Below are 17460 nucleotides of genomic sequence, written 5' to 3'. Positions count from 1 at the left end.
GACTCAGAATAAAATTGAGAGGACTGAAGCTGATGTAACAATGATTCAATACAGAGATATGGAATTTGCATTAAGAATAAGAGGGATGAAGGAGAACAAACAAGATAATTTGAAAGAAATGATGTCAGAGGCATTGGCCCAGATGTTGGGGGGGGGGATGAAAGTGGAGTCCTTTTGTGCATATGGACTACTCAGAGGGCTGAAAAAGTTATTTTTGACTGGTCCTTGCACTTTTGACCAGTCCTCGAACTTACGACTGTCCTCACATTTTATGTTTTTGCCCTATCTTGTCACCATGGTGAAGAGAAGCAGTTGTGAAATGAGTGACATGGTTGTTAAGAATGCTGCACGGGCATAAATGTGAGGATGGTCATAAGTGTGAGGACCAGTCAAAAGTGCGAGGACCTGTCAGAAATGACTTTTTTCAGCCCTCTGAGTAGTCCCTATACACATAGCCATGGCCACCCGGTCACATGACCAGCTAGCCACGCCCACCCAGTCACATGACCTCCAAGCCATGCCCACAAAATAAGCCACGCCCACAGAACCCGTAATAAAAAAATTTAGAACCCACCCCTGGTTGGGGGTCACCACAACATGAGGAACTGTATTAAAGGGTCGCGGCATTAAGAAGGTTGAGAACCACTGCTTTATGGCAAAAAATACAGAAAGAGATGGAAAATTGGAAAAAATTATAACTGTCTTTGCTGGGAAGGATAGCCGTAGTAAAAATGAATGTTTTACCAAGGTTTTTATTTCTATTTCAAATGATACCTACACTTAAAAAAGATGAAAATTTGGAGGAATGGCAGAAGGGCATAAATAAATTTGTTTGGGCAGGAAAGAAACCGTGAGTAAATCAAAAGATAATGCAAGATACACGAGAAAGAGGAGGTCTTAAAATGCCCAATTTAAGATTGTACTACGAAGCCGCTGCCCTCTCAGCAATTACTGACTGGATTAACTTAACGGAGGAAAGGATATTAAATATTGAAGGATATGGTCTGGTCTATGGCTGGCATGCCTATTTATTGTATGATAAGAAAGTAGATAAGATGTTTAAAAGTCATACATTAAGAAATGCCCTATTGCGTGTCTGGAAAAAGTATCAATACAAATTAAACGATAAGTTACCAATATGGACAGTACCCAGACACGCGATAGAAAATATAAATTTGGAGCAAAAGCAGGATAAGACTACATACAAGGAACTCCTTTATAAAGAAGGAGTTAGACTACAATTAAAATCTATGGAGCAATTAAGAGAAGAAGGAATAATTAGAACTTGGTTTCAGTATGGGCAGCTGCAGGCCAGATGGAGAGAAGATCAAAAAAATGGGTATTATGCAGCAGGATGAGAATTTGATAAAACAAATAAGAGACAAAAGTCAAATGCATATAAAAAGGTTGTATAATGTGTTAGTGGAAATAGACTCAGAAACAGAGCTAGTCAAGGACTGTATGATAAAATGGGCACAAAATATTGGAGAACCTATAATGATGGAAACATGGGAAAAGATATGGGTTAGAAATGTAAGATTTACACAAGCCCAAAACTTAAGAGAGAACTTTTATAAAATGGTTTATAGATGGCATTTAGATCCAAAAAACCTAGCCTGTATGTATTCAAACTTACAACCTAAGTGTTGGCGATGTGAGTGTGAAGATGCTACGTATTTTCATATATGGTGGACATGTAAAAAAATTAAGGCTTTTTGGATAAAAATATTATTATTTTTTATTATTATTTATTGGTTAATCTTTAGTGAGATTCACAGCCTTTGAGGCTGGTTAATAGCTCAGCAGCTCGAGTCCTAACCAAGGACCTAGGAACTGTTAAGGTATCGTCGGAGGATGTAAGCTGTTCCGAGTAAGGTGGTTTTTTGTAGAGTCAAAATGTTCAAGTCCGGCAAATTTAGGATTTCTAAATAGCGGGGTAGCCCTTTGGGTATTGCTCCGAGGGCTCCAATTACAATCGGGACAACACACGATTTCTTTTTCCACAGTCGCTCAACTTCAATTTGTAAGTCCCGGTACTTTGTGATTTTTTCTTGCTGCTTATCTTCAATTCGTGCATCACCAGGTATTGCAATGTTGTTGTTGTTGTTGTTGTTGTTGTTGTTGTTGTTGTTGTTATTATTATTATTATTATTATTATTATTATTTATTTATTTATTTATTTATTTATTTATTTATTTATTTGATTTGTATACCACCCTACTCCCGAAGGACTCAGGGCGGTGAACAGCCAAACAATAAAATACATAAATACAAAAAATTTAAAAACCAGATAAAATCGAATTAAACAATTTTGGCCCAGACAAATTAAAACACCCCAATAATTTAAAAACAGATTAAAATTTACATATTAAAAAGAGGGAAAAGATTAGGCCAAGCCCGCCTGGTGGAATAAAAAAGTCTTCACAGCGCAGCGGAAGGTGCGCAGATCTGGGATCCTCCGTATCTCCGGGGAGAGCTTATTCCAGACAGTATATGGTGTGGTGGATTATTCAAAATATTTTAAAGAAAAAGATTAAATTTACACCACAGTTTTTTTTGTTGGGAATAGTTACGGATTGTACTGTAATAGAGACTAAGTTGGTTTTGAATTTAATAACTGCTGCCTGGTTACTGGTGGCACAATATTGGAAGAAGGAAGATCCACCTACTATTGAGGAATGGACACTAAAAGTCGTGCATTTGGCAGAGATGGCAAAATTTCATCATATCTTAAAGACCATTCAAATGAAAGATATATATATCGGAATGGAGAAGATGGATCGACTATATTCAAAACAAGTATCAGACTAAGAAGATTTATTTAGCTTATGAATGAAACATTTTCAATCTTTAGTTTATGTTTATAGGGTTTTGAGCTATAAGGAGTTAAAGACCTAGAGAGAATTTGAAGTCAATAATTTGTTAGCATAATTTAGTTTTATGTTTGTGAATGCTATACCCTGTGCTTGTTCTGGGAAGTCTGGGGGGGGGGATGGGTGGGAGGGTAAGGGGGGAGGGAGGGGGTGAGGGGGGAAGGGGGGGAGAAAATGTTTGTATTTCCTATAAAACTTTTCAATAAAAAAAAAATGCACATATCCCCAATCAGATTTTGCCATGCCTTCTAGATAGATCTTCTGTATGAACCCCCATCAAATGGCCACCCTTTGAAGTCATTGTAAAACAAAGTTTCTCTCTTTCCAAACCCATATATGGCCAAGAGATTTTGACATAGCATCTTTCACCTCCTTGTTCCTCAGGCTGTAGATCAGAGGGTTGAGCATGGGGATCACGACTGTGTAGAACATAGAAGCCCATTTGTCTTGATCCATGGAGTAGCTGGAGCTGGGCCGAAAGTACATGAAGAGTATTGTCCCGTGGTATAGCCCAACAGCTGTCAGGTGAGAAGCACAGGTGGAAAATGCTTTGTGCTTACCCTCAGCAGAATGCATTCTTAAGATTGTAGCCAAAATGTAAAAATAGGATACAAGAATCATCCCAATGCAACTTGCTTCAACAAAACCAAAAAAGGTAAATAACACAATCTCACTAATATGTGTGTCGGAACAGGAGAGCATTAGGAGTGGAGGCTCATCACAGAAGAAATGATTGATAACGTTGGAGCTACAGAAAGATAGCCGGAATGTGGACGAAGTTTGTATCATTGAATCTAGCAGGCCTGTAAAGTACGCAATAGTGATCATTTGTTGGCAGGCCTTTTTGGACATTACAGTTGGATAGAGGAGTGGATTGCAGATGGCCACATACCTGTCATAGGCCATCAGAGCCAACAAAAGGCACTCTGCATCTGCAAAGATATCAAATACAAAGAGCTGTGTAACACAGCCACTGTAAGAAATCCTTTTACTTTCACTTAATAAGTCAATTAGCATTTTAAGAGCAATGGTTGAGGCACAGCAGAGATCAACAAAGGAGAGGTTGGCCAGGAAGTAATACATGGGTTTGTGAAGCTGGGGTTTAGTGCAAATCAAGAGAATCATCCCCAGATTCCCTAATACAGTGATGATATAAACAAATAGGAAGACCGTAAAAAGAACAAGCTGCATTTTCGGATTGTCTGTGAATCCCTGAAGTATGAATTCAGAAAAGGCAGAACCATTTCCTTTATCCATGATTTCCTGAGTAGATGGATTGGTTCAGGTGATTTGCTGATCCTGAAATGTCTTTCTGATCTCTTGTTAGGAAAAAGAAAATTATATTACTTCATCCTTGTTCCTTTCTTCATGCAACAAGAATTTGGATTTTTTTCAAGAGGGATTGGGACGACACTACTAACTTAATTCAGTATACAACATATTTGCTAGATGGAATTTGCTTATTGTGCAAAAATGTAGTCTTTGAATATATGTATAAGATTCTAATATACCTGCTTCATTTCCTCTTTTCAGTTAAGGGAAGAATGCAGATTAATATATTGCTAGAGTAATATGTTGCTATATAAGTATGTTTCAAATATTTATGAATTTATGTTCTGCTAGCAGCCATAATCCTCCTCTTACTCACATTCCAAAATCGGGCAATATATTCTAGAAAGGGGGATGATTTGAGAGCTCTAGATCTCCTGTTTTGAGAATATATAGAAAATTGTAGTATATTTACTTCATCTGCTGTTTCAATTAAGGATGCAGATTAATATATTGCTACAGTAGGTACAGTATGTTGCTGTAAAAGTATGTGTCAAATTTTAATTATTCGCTGGCAATCATAATTCTCCCTCTTCCACCTGTTTGGAAACTGTGCAATATATTCTAGAATGGATTTGATTTGTAAGCTCCAGATTTCTTGTTTCAGGTTCCATTTGTGCCAATTCTACCTTCAGATGGTAGATAGTTAGTTGGCAGTAGTAGAGTACATGACATTCCCAAACCATTCATTTATCAGTTTTGTTTGTTTGGGTTCTAGATTTCAAGTTCAACTAGCCATACATTCTTGATTTCCATTATTCTCAGTATTCTAGCAATATGGAATTTCATGTCCTTTTATGGTGAAAAAGCCCATGTCTTTGCTTTTACATAATTTTTTCTCCACATTTCCCAGCTTTATGTACCTAGGGTGTCTCTTGCCTTTTTTCTGATACTAGTCAGGAAGTATCAGAAATTGATTTGCATTAATTCTTATTTTTTGAGGCTTTCTCTACATCATGGGACTCTGTTGAAGGGATCCTTGCAACCAATGCATTTTTACTTTTCTTACAGCAAAATGATTCATCTGGAATCAAGTCTTAAGAAGGCTTTAATATCTAAAAAATACAAACCATTATAAATCCATTGAAATTCTAAAACTAAGATTGTCTCTGATTTTATTATGGTTTAGAAATTTCTCAGTAACATTTTCCATGTGGATTATTATTATTATAATTAATATAAACATGCTGTTTGTAAAGACTAAGTTCAACACTAATATAAATCTTTTTGTGAATTAGCAAACATACCTGGAATTGAGTCAGTGGCTTCTTTGCTATGATAAAACTGGTAAACAGGGACAGAGTTCTTAAATGTCTTTTCATATCACTTGGGATATTGTCTCTTATGTACTTCAGTACCCCAGATCCTGGAGATAAGTGGTTGCGTTTTCATGCTTTTTTGCAATAGTTTTAATTGGAGACTATCATTAAGTAAATAACACCTTGAGTCCCAATCCACAACTCAACAATGTTCAGATCCAGCCCAAGAACGACACTGAACAATCCAACCAAAATTCATTTTTTTATTTGCTGACATCACATAGACAGAATCTTTTTTTATTAAAAAGTTTTACAAAGAAAATCCCCCCCAATATTCCCCCCACCCTTTTTCCCTCCCAACCACCCCTACATCCCTTCCCCCCTTCCCATCCCAGCCCCCCCCCCCGACTTCCCAGAGCAAAATACAGGGTATTTCAATTAACAATCATAAACTAAATTAACCTAACTATTCTTAAATTACCAAATCCCCCCCGAAACCTTAACTCCACTATGGATAACATAATACTTCTAGAGTTTAACATTCATTCATAAGCTATTTGATATTGTCTTGTCTGATACTTATTTTGAATATAATCAATTCATCTTCTCCATTCCGATATGTATTTTTCTTGTGTATAGTCCTTCAAATACGCTGAAATTTTCGCCATTTCCGCTAAATTCACTACTTTCAATGTCCATTCTTCAATAGTAGGCAAAGAGTCCTTCTTCCAGTATTGCACTACCAACAGCCTAGCTGCTGATATTAAGTTTAAAATCAGTTTAGTCTCTAATCTGTACAATCCGTAGTTATACCCAATAAAAACAATTGAGGAGTAAATTTCAACCTTTTTTTTCAGGATGTTCTGCATCACCCACCAAATTTTTATCCAAAATGCCTTGATCTTCTTACAAGTCCACCATATATGATAATAAGTTGCATCATCACATTCACATCTCCAACATTTAGCTTGCAAATTCGGGTACATACATGATAATTTTTTAGATCTAAATGCCATCTATAAAACATTTTATAAAAATTTTCTCTCAGGTTTTGTGCTTATGTAAATTTAACATTTCTGACCCAAATCTTTTCCCATGTTTCTATCATCACTGGTTCCTGAAAGTTTTGTGCCCATTTTATTATGCAATCCTTAACCAATTCCGTTTCTGAATCTATTTCCAGTAGTGCATTATACAACCTTTTAATATGCATTTGACTTTGATCTCTAACCTGTTTTACCAGGTTTTCCTCATTTTGCATAACACCAATTTTTTGATCTTCCCTCCATCTAGCTTGAAGCTGACCATACTGAAACCAAGTATAGATTATCCCTTCTTCTTTCAATACATTTAAATTTGCAATTTTTACAATTTACCCCTTTCCATAAAAAGAAGCTCTTTATAAGTAATCACTTCCTGTTTCTGTTCTATACTTATATTTTCTATTGCACGTCTGGGGTTTACCCATATAGGTATCTTGTAATTTAACTTATATTGGTACTTTTTCCAAACCCACAGCAAAGCATTTCTAAGTATGTGGCCCCTAAACACCTTATCCACTTTTTTTTCATATAACAAGTAAGCATGCCATCCATATAACAAATCATAACCTTCTATGTTTAACATTCTCTCTTCAGTTAAATTAAACTAGTCACTAATTTGCGATAAAACAGCTGCTTCATAGTACAATCTTAAATTAGGCATTTTAAGACCTCCTCTCTCACGTACGTCCTGTATAATTTTCAATTTCACTCTTGGTTTCTTCCCACCCCAAATAAAAGTATTAACTCCTTTCTGCCACTCCCTCAAATTTCCATCTTTCTTAAGCACTGATATCATTTGAAACAAAAATAGGAACCTGGGCAATACATTCATTTTTATTACTGCTATTCTTCCCAGTAGAGATAGTTGTAACTTTTTCCAATTTTCCATTTCTTTCTGCACTTTTTGCCAAAGAACTTCATAATTGTTCTTGAATAATTTCATATTTGAGGCTGCAATATATACTCCTAGATATTTAACCTTTTTAACTATTTCAAACCCCATTATTCTTCCTAAGTCTTCTCTTTGAGATATGGACATATTTTTAGTTATCATCTTTGTCTTATGTTGATTTACTTTAAATCCAAATACCTTACCATATTGACCTATTATGTCCAACATATGTGGAGCCGATTCTATAGGTTGAGATAAAGTAACAACCAAGTCTTCTGCAAACGCTCTTAATCTATAATCTTGCTGTCTAATTACAATTCCTTTTATTTTATCAGAATCACGTATCTTATTCAACAAAACTTCTAAAGTTAAAATAAACAGCAATGGAGACAAAGGGCAACCCTGCCTTGTTCCTTTCTCAATTTTAAAAGCTTCTGTTAAACTTCCATTAACTATTATTTGTGCTGTTTGTTCCTGATATATTGCTCTAATTGATTGTGTAAAATACTGTCCGAAATGCATTTTTTCTATTATCTTAAACAAAAATTGCCAATTCAATTGATCAAATGCCTTCTCTGCATCCAAAAATATGAACGCTGCAGGGACTTGGTTGTTTTTTTCCAAATATTCCAATAGATTTACAATTTGTCTAACATTATATTTCATTTGCCTCCCTTTTATAAGCCCTGATTGTTCATTATGAATTGTTTGTTGCATAACTGGCATTAATCTATTCGCTAATATCTTGGCAAAGACTTTGTAATCAGTGTTCAAAAGTGATATTGACCTAAAATTTTCAGGTTTGGCACAGTTTTGATCTTCTTTCGGGATCAATGAAACAAAACCTGTTCTCCAAGAGGGTGGGACTCCTCCCCCTGATTGAATTTTACAAAATAAAACTCTAAGCGGTTCTACCATTTCAGACTGTAAATTCTTGTAATAAACAGCTGTTAATCCATCTGTTCCCGGAGCTTTACCTATTTTTAACTGTTTAATTGCTGCAATAATCTCAGAGGTTATTGGCTGATTCAATTCTTCCCTCTGTTCTAACATTAATTCAGGAATATTCTCTTCTTTTAGGTATCTATCTATATCTATACCTTGTATTGAATCACTGGCCCCCTCAGAGAGGGCCCGCAATCTGGGTGTCCTTCTGGATACGCAGCTGTCCTTGGAGGAACATCTGACGGCTGTTGCCAGGGGGACTTTTGGTCAGGTTCACCTGATACGCCAGTTGCGGCCCTTTCTTGATCGGGATGCCCTGCGCATAGTCACTCATGCCCTTGTCACCTCTTGCCTGGACTACTGTAACACTCTCTACATGGGGCTCCCCTTGAGGGGCACCCGGAGGCTCCAACTGGTCCAGAATGCGGCCGCACGGGTAGTTACGGGAGCTGCATGGCACTCCCATACAACACCTCTCCTGCGTGAGCTGCACTGGCTCCCAGTGGTCTACCGGGTGCGCATCAAGGTGTTGGTTATCACCTTTAAAGCGCTCCATGGCATAGGACCTAGATATCTTCGAGGCCACCTGCTGCTACCGACGGCCTCCCATTGACCTGTGCGCTCCCACAGAGAGGGCCTCCTTGTGGTGCCATCAGCCAAACAATGTAGGCTGGTGACTCCCAGGGGGAGGGCCTTCTCTGTGGGGGCACCCACCCTCTGGAACCAACTGCCCCCAGAGATAAGGAGAATCCAAGACCTCGATGCCTTCCGCCGTGCCCTTAAAACTTTCTTTTTTCAGCAAGCCGGGCTGGCTTAACTCTTTTAAATGTTTTTAATTGGTTTGTTATTGTTTTAATTATGGGGCCAAATTTATATATATCCTTTTAATAGTTTTTAATATTTGTAGTTTATGTTTTTATTTGGCTGTACACTGCCCTGAGTCCTCAGGGAGAAGGGCGGTATATAAATCGGATATAAAATAAAATAAATAAAAAATAAATATAGCTTTGTGTAAAATTCTAAAAAAGCTTTTTTGATCATATTCTGTTGATAAACTTCCTTACCTCTAAATTCTATCTTACCAATAACTCGTGATTTCTGTTTTTTCCTCAACACATAAGCCAACCACCTGCCTGGTTTATTAGCATTACAGAATGTATTGTGTTTAGTATATTGTAAACTAGTTGCCACTTGATCAGCCATTAACATATTGAATTGCTCTCGTAATATATTTATTGTTTCTTTTAATTTCTTATCTCCTGGATTAATTATAAGTAATTGTTCTTTCTTTTTTATTTCTTCCTCTATCTCTTTCTGCTTCTTTTGTTGTTTTAATCTATGTTTATTATTCATATGTATTAAAGCTCCCCTCATGTAGGCCTTACTTGCATCCCATACCATTTCCATAGAAGTACCCTTATGCTTGTTAATAGCAAAAAATTCTTTCATTTGTTTTTTAAGCTCATTCACATTTTCTTCATATCTAAATAAATTTTCATTTAACCTCCAAGACCTCCTTTCCCCCCTCTCCTGTTCCAATTCCACCCAGACCAGACTATGATCAGTTAAAATTCTTGGACATATCTTCGTCTTCTTCACCCTAGAAAAAAAATCATTTGTGATTAGTATAAAATCAATCCTGGAAAAGGATTGATGTCTATTGAAAAAAATGTAAACTCTCTTTCCTCAGCATTCCGTTCTCTCCAAATATATCTCAGTTCCATATTTTCCATCATATCAAAAAAAAATTTAGGACTTCCGGTTTGCTGCTGGCCGCCGCCAGATGCTCCTTCGGGATCGTCAGCTTCCACTGCCTGTTAGAGCCGCCTTCACAACGGAATGGCGGCTCGAAAAAACTCTGTTTCCATGAGGAAACGGAGATAGAGCTGGCTGGGGTGGGTAGAACTCTCTGCATAGTCCCAAAAGTTTTTCTTTTACTTTTGGGACGGAGCGGATGAGCTTCCCCATATCCCCAGCCGCTGCTCCGGGCTTTGGGAGACCTCTGCTATATGCAGAGCCAGGCGACAAGAGCAAGCCTGCGAATTTAACAGATTGATTAAAGAAAATGTGAGCTGGACCTGTGATACAGAATCGCAAGTATTTTACTTATTTTATAAAAACTATTCAAGAGAAAAGGGGAAAGGAAAGAGGAAAAAAAAAAGGACTTTTAAAATGGCGTCTGCCGAGGCTTGAGAAGAGGCTGAAAGGGAAAGTCCTTCCGTTCTCTATTATTACAATGTAGCGGAATAAATACCACTGGCTACAATTGTAGACAAAACTTCGCTCCCGTGTTCTTTTTCTCTCTTTTTTTTTCCTGGGGATCGGATATTGCTTCTGGTTGGAAAGAAGTCTTTTTTTTTTTTTTTTTACAAAGCTTGCCTGGGCGGAAACATGGCACTGAGACTTATAAAGTCAGACAAACAAGTAGTGGGGGGGGGGATTCCCCCACTAACAAGCTAAAGGAACAAGTTTTAAGTCTCCAGTCTCAGAAACCTGATTTTAATATAATAGAATTTCTCTTAGAGGAGATTGTAAGAAGGGATGAGATTGTGAATCAGCACCTTGAAAAATGTAAGCAGGAAATTAAAGAATTGGTGAAATCTAAGTTTGATTTTTTGGAGCGAAAAATTTTAAAAATGGCTAATGGCTTTTCAGAATTTATGATACAGTTGGATGCAAATACTAAGTTACTAGAGTCTAAAATGGAAGAAACTCAAGATAATTTGGACAATAGAATTCAAAAAATTGAAAATGATTTGATAAATATTCAAGATAATAGCTCAGAAGAAAAACCTAAAATGGAGGCTGATCAAAAGACTGGCAATGTAGAAAATTTGCAACAGAGGATTGAAAGAGAGGTTTTAATGGTACAATATAATTTCACTGAATATGCGATAAGACTGAGAGGTTTGCAGGAAAATAACAGAGATGATTTAAGGAAAACATCTTCTGAAATTCTAGCTGGGATTTTAAAGGTTCAACCTGAGGAAGTGTTTTGTAGGATTGACAGAGTTTACAGAATAAACTCCTGGATTGCAAAGCAAAGGCAATTGCCTAGAGATGTGGTGATTTATTTTACAGATAAAGAAATTAGGAATAACATTGTGCAAAATTCCTTCAATTCTAATTTGCAATTGTATGGAAGAAAGATTTGGATTTACAAAGAACTCCCACCTAAGATATTAACGGAAAGGAAGAAATTTGGTTTTTTGGTGACTGAGTTAAAAAAAAGAAATATTCCATTTAGGTGGGACGTCCCAGTTGGTATTATATTGAGATATCAAGGAGAAAGATACCAGTTAAATACTGTTGAAAGAGCGGAAGAATTTTATCAAAACATTTTGAAAATGAATTTAACATCTTTAGGTACAATACAGGATAAGCAGAAGGAGTTGGAAATAAAGGGAAAATATCGAATTACAGAGACTGTACCAGATAAATTGCCTTTGGATGTTTTAGATACCCCAGCCGGATTATTTACAAATTTGAGAGAAGTGCCATCTGACTCTAACGTGATGACTTATCAAGTCAAAGACAAGTATGGATACCAACCAGATGATATACAAGGGGCAAAAAAGAAACACGAGATACAAAAACAAAACCAACAAGATCAACCTATAAAGCAGAATGAAAACCGATTAGTTGATATACAATCTGTAGAAAGGAAACCAGGATGGAAATTAAACCCACAAAAAGAAAAGAAAAAAAGAAATAGGTCGTACAAAAATAGAAATTTCTAAACCAAGCAACAGTGAAGCCAGTGACTTTAAAAAATGTATGAATATGTGAAAAGATAGTGGAGGCGAAGTATTGGTTAATATTATCCTGAGGACAGTGACAGACCTCTGCATTGCCGTAATTTTGGGATGTGAAAAGAGCCTTAAACTGTTGGACATGAATCATCTACTTTGGATTTTTTTTTTTGTACTGATAAATATATTATAACTATCTTGAGTTACAAGGCAAGAGAGTTACGTTGGGGCATGCAGAAGATCTGGTTGTTACCCACTAGGATGATGGGAATCAATAATCCTGATGAAAGCCACAATTACAACTATATTGAATATAACTATAATATCACTCGGGTGGTTGCTTTTACTTTTATATATATATGAGGATATTTACTACTGATGGGGGCAGATATGATTGAAGATTTTGAACAAACTGTTGCATCAGGAAGCTATGTTACCCTATTATGGATGATGGTCTTAATAATCCAGCGGAAAGACTTCAAAGAAGATATTATATGGACTATAAACTTAAAGTCATTGTCTTTTCTTTTCTATTTAGATATATTGGAATATATACGTATATATATATTTAAGCAGAGTGGGTAGTGATTCAAGATATTAAGAATTGTTGTGTATGGCAATTTTGTAGGAAAGTGGGTGAATAAGCTAGTTTACAGACTGATTAGTTTAAGAAAAGGGATGTTTAAGTGATATATTTAGGGGAGTGGAGGAAATGGACAGAGTTGAATAAATGTTAAATTAGGATTTATGGGGCGGGCCGCTTTAAAATGTTATATTAATATACACAAAAGATTAAATGTTAAAGCAGGATTTACTATATATTTTTAAAGCGGAAGGTGGTTTTGAAATGTTGTAAAATAATATATAGATAAAAGTTTGAAAGAGGAGAAAAAGGGCAGATTATTGTTAAATTGGGGGTTATAAAAATATGTTAAATTAGAAGTCATCATATAATGTCATAGTAGAATCTTTTCTCTTTCTCTTTTTTTTCTTTTTTTTCCTCTTTTTTGAAATGTATGGTTAAAAGGGGATGTTATAATATCAATAATATTTCTAGTAAGTAAAGGTCAGTATTTAGAGGATAATATCCCTCATGCATTTCAATACCCCAGATCCTGCAGATAAGTGGTTGCATTTTCATCCTTTCTTGTGATAGTTTTAATTGGAGGAATCTTAGAGTAAAAAGTTAATTCACTATTAAACCAGTTGGAACATCCCATCTGTACTGCACTTGTTGGTTTCTCAGTTCATTTACCAAAAAGCCAAAGTCCTTTCTGCTTCTTAACATTTTGGGGGGGATCTCTTTCAAAACCACCACTTCTTGTCCAGTCACTTGAACCTTATTCTTGTAGGAAGCTTGTAAGATATCATTTCTGATCCTCCTGGTTGTAAAATAGATCACCACATCTCTTGGTAACTGCCTTTGTCTTGCCACCCAAGAGTTAACCCTGTAGATTTTATCAATTCGGATTGCCACATCTTCTGGACTTTCTTGGATTAACCCTGCCATAGCTTCTGCACAAATATCCTTTAAATTTTCCCGGCTATTCTCTTTCAGCCCTCTCAGTCTCAAGGCAAATTCCATAGATCTATATTGTAACATAACCAATTCATCATCCACCTTCTCTGTTTTAGTCATAATGTCTCCTACTTTATTTTCCAAATTCAGATTGGCTTCATTGATTTCTTCTACTCTCTCATCCAGCTGAAAAGGGAGTTTTGCCAATTCTGAGACTGCTAGAACAATGTCATCTCTTACTTCATCATGCTTTTCTTCAACAACATCTTTAATTGACTTTATATCCTCCTTGTATTTGAAAACTTTTTCAATAAAAATTTTTTTTAGATAATTTCGCACGTATTGAGGTCTTTGATAAACTTTTTTTTATCTTTCTGTGTATCTATTACTCCATTCCAGTCACCCATTAGTATAAAGGATTTATAATCCCATTGTATTATTTTAGTGTGTAGAAATTTATAAAATTTGTCCTGTTGTTGATTAGGTGCATATATTCCAATTAAAAGCATCTTTCCACTCTGAGTTAGTAATTCAATTGCAATATATCTTCCTTGAGTATCTGCCTCAATTAAATTAGCTGGTAGTCCTTTCTTTACATATATAACTAGCCCATTTTTCTTCTCTGGTGCTGATGCCACAAAATGTGTACCTAATCTTGAATTTATCAAATATTTTTGATCTAATAATCTAATAATCTTCTCTTGCAAAAGATCATTCTTAAATTGTTTCAAGTAGTGAAATACTTTCTTTGTTTTTTGTGGTGAATTTAAACCATTAACATTCCAGGATAGGAATTTAGTTGCCATCTTTGTCCCTTCGAAGCTTCAAAAGCATCAGCTGAATATCCTCCTCCATCTTACTCTTCAGCCTTGCCCCTCCCACTGCTTCTGTTTTTTTAACTTCTTGAGATGAGTGTTGAGATTGTTGCACTTTTAATTGTTGTTCTTGACGTTTGTAGGTTGCTCGTGTCAGTTGTTGTTCTCTTGGTTCCTCTGTCTTCTTGAGTGGTTCCAAAGTTGGGGGTGGGCCCCCCAATTGCTCTAAATCTTCTTCCATGATAATTCCTCCAGCTGCAGCTTCAGCATAATTTTGTATCTGCTTTCCATCTTTCTCTTGTTGTAACATCTCCATTTTCTTTCTGCCCCACCCCCCGTGAAGGTGGATGTCCAGCCTTTAAAACATTAACATAGAAATCTTTTGCCGTCCAAACTGTGTTTTTTAATTTCCCTTCCATAATTATTGTTTGGTTATTCATAGCTGCAGTTTGATTATTCATGGCTTCTTTTATAAATTCTTTAAGTTCATTAAAAGAAGCCTCCTGGCTCTGTGAATCAGCCAGAAGTTGTGCTTTCTGTGTCACTACTGACATTACTGGAGAACCTCCTCCACTTTTAGAAACTCCTGGCTTAACTTGTTTAGAAGCCATCTTTATTTTAAAAGTCTTTTTTCCTTTCACAGCCGCAAAATCCCTTGAACAATTTTCAAAAGTTTGTAATTTATAGTTTGTCAAGTAAAATAGTCTTTTCTCCACAAGCTCTCAATTCCCAGCAGCTTAAATCCACTCTCAGAGTGCAAAGTTCTCAATAAGCACTTTCGTTTCTAACTTTCACTTTCACACCCACAACAAAGGTGCCATCTTCTAGTTTTCAAGCCGCCAGACAGCCGCTTAATGCTGTCAAAGTGGCTTTAACGAGATTGCAGGGCTGGCGGTCTGGAGAGACCATCCACAACACCGGCGGTGCCAACCGGAAGTCCCTACAGAATCTTGTCAATCTAATCCAATCCTACTCTAACCCTAACCCTAATGAAGATCAGGCAACCCAAACATATAGTTTTATGAATCATGGAGGTGAAAAGGGTTTCTACTGAAATTACATCTACAAGAATTTGCATATTTTCTTTTCTAATTATTTCTACATATTTCACTTTCTAATTACTTTTAAAAGTTGCTTGTTCACTGCTTTTCACCTATTGCGAATATTTTGGATCAACACATTTTACAGAACCATATGAATTTTTCTCAGTCATTAGTGATAGAAGTTTTAAATACAAGTGTTATGAGCCACAATTCAGAACATGACTCTGACCTGCAGTCTGACAATGTTCTTGCAGATGACCCTGTATTTTAGGACTGTCAGCCTCAGGATCCAATAAGCTAGTGTTCAATTAAGACTGATCAACCACAGGCATATCCTGTGTAGCTGGAACAGTCAGATGATGAGTCACAATCCCCAAGCTCCTAGTCTAGACATCTACAGAGGTGAGCAGAATTCTGATCCTCAGTGAGACTCCACACTTGTCAAAGGCATGAGTGATTACAGCCAGTTGTCAAAAGACACATTAGGTAGCAGCTTTGTTTGTAGTTTTTGTTAGAGACGACTGTTGGCTTTCCAACTTGTGACTCTTATTCCTGCTTCTTCCTTGATTTTGGAATATTACTAATGGACTAAGGATCCAGATGGATTTGAAACAAGACTTTGGAATTAATTATAAGACCCTTTCCTATGGGAAAATAATTTTGAAATCTTTTGAAAAGGTGATAGGGTGGGGCTGTCATATATGCCATCTTCAGCTCTGTGCTTTGCCAGCATCCTATCATACAGTAAATGGAAGGGGGCAATCGGAATGTAGAGAGTAGAGAGGGGGGGGGGATTGGTAGGTTTGATGGAAACAAGAAGTGTGAGAAACAGCCTGTTTTGGTATTCAAGGACACCTAACCTGGGAAAAAAATGTGAAATTGCACCAAGTGGCACCAAACATCCAAGGTGTTCCCCAAAGATCGAAACAGCATCACTGGACAGAGGTCAAGGGCAGAGGGCTGGGGAAAGAGGGGAAAATGTAACATTTTGTGTGGGAATCTCAGATCTAGCCTTGCTTTTGCTGCAACAACTAATCCTTAAGAACCTATCACTTCAACCAAATTGAGTCGAAGGTCTTTCTTTCCTAGGGACCTTGCTGGGGCAGGCCTGACAGGAGGGCCTTTGAATGTTGGATATTAGAGAGACCCAGGTTGGATTAAAAATTACAATCAAAGGAGAATTAAGTATTAAGTATTTAAGTATGACATGATGTGGTGAAATATAATCAGGAGTTCCAAGAAGGAGGGCTCTTTCATAGAGAGCAAAGAGATAGTGGAACCTGGAATGTCCGGTAGGCAGGATGAGAGCAAATTTGGACCCTCCTTAGTAATTTACAGAGTATGTCTATAGTTATTGAAGATAATTTAATCTGGCGATATTCTCATTTTTTACCTCCTTCTTCCTCAGACTGTAGATCAGAGATTAACCATGGGGATCATGACCATGTAAAACATAGAAGCCCTTTTGTTTTGGTTATTGAATAGCTGGAAGTGGACTGGAGGTACATGGACATAGAACATAGAATAATAGAGTTGGAAGGGACTTGGAAGTCTTCTAGTCCAACCCCTTCTTTAGCAGGAGACCCAATACAATTTTAGACAAATGGCTGCCTAGGCCTTTTTGAAAGTCTCTAGTGATGGAGCACACATATCTTGTGAATGGAAGCTATTCCATGGATTGATTGTTCTCACTATTAGGAAATTTCTTCATAGTTCTTAATTGCTTCTCTCCTTGGTTACTTTTCATCCATGGTTTCTTGTCTTGCCTTTTGATGTTTTGGAAAATAGTTACACATGAAGACTATTGTTCCATGGATAATCTGAAAAGCTATCAAATCAGAAGCACAGGCCTATCCAACAAAATTATTCTATGAGGAATCTACCTGCCTCAGAGTTTTGTTTGCTGTGGGTATGTTACCTAGAACCCTGACATCTAGACAAAGGTCTGGACTTAAGTAAAACTTATTAGCACAGTAAAAACACAACCAGA

General features: G+C 36.7%; 1 protein-coding gene and 1 long non-coding RNA gene across 3 annotated transcripts in view; one reads left to right on the top strand and one right to left on the bottom strand.

The window, feature by feature from the left end:
- LOC117667173 (uncharacterized) overlaps positions 1-17460 on the top strand; it is a 125839-nt gene that overhangs the window by 67928 nt on the left and 40451 nt on the right. The window contains exon 3 of one of the 2 annotated variants that reach the window (XR_015731084.1): positions 4201-4302. The exons of the other annotated variant lie outside the window; for it this stretch is intronic. This is a non-coding gene — a long non-coding RNA (uncharacterized LOC117667173). The remainder of the gene's footprint in view (positions 1-4200; positions 4303-17460) is intronic. 2 annotated transcript variants of the gene reach the window in all.
- Positions 3171-4193, bottom strand: LOC132710756 (olfactory receptor 5AR1-like). The gene has a single exon (XM_060687831.2). The coding sequence runs from the start codon at positions 4128-4130 to the stop codon at positions 3171-3173; it is 960 nt and encodes a 319-aa protein (XP_060543814.2). The 5' UTR covers positions 4131-4193.

This window comes from Pantherophis guttatus, chromosome 1 (genome assembly GCF_059756535.1).
Source record: "Pantherophis guttatus breed Tessera chromosome 1, ASM5975653v1, whole genome shotgun sequence".
Lineage (NCBI taxonomy): Eukaryota > Metazoa > Chordata > Lepidosauria > Squamata > Colubridae > Pantherophis > Pantherophis guttatus.
This window is presented reverse-complemented; position numbering and strand designations above follow the sequence as displayed.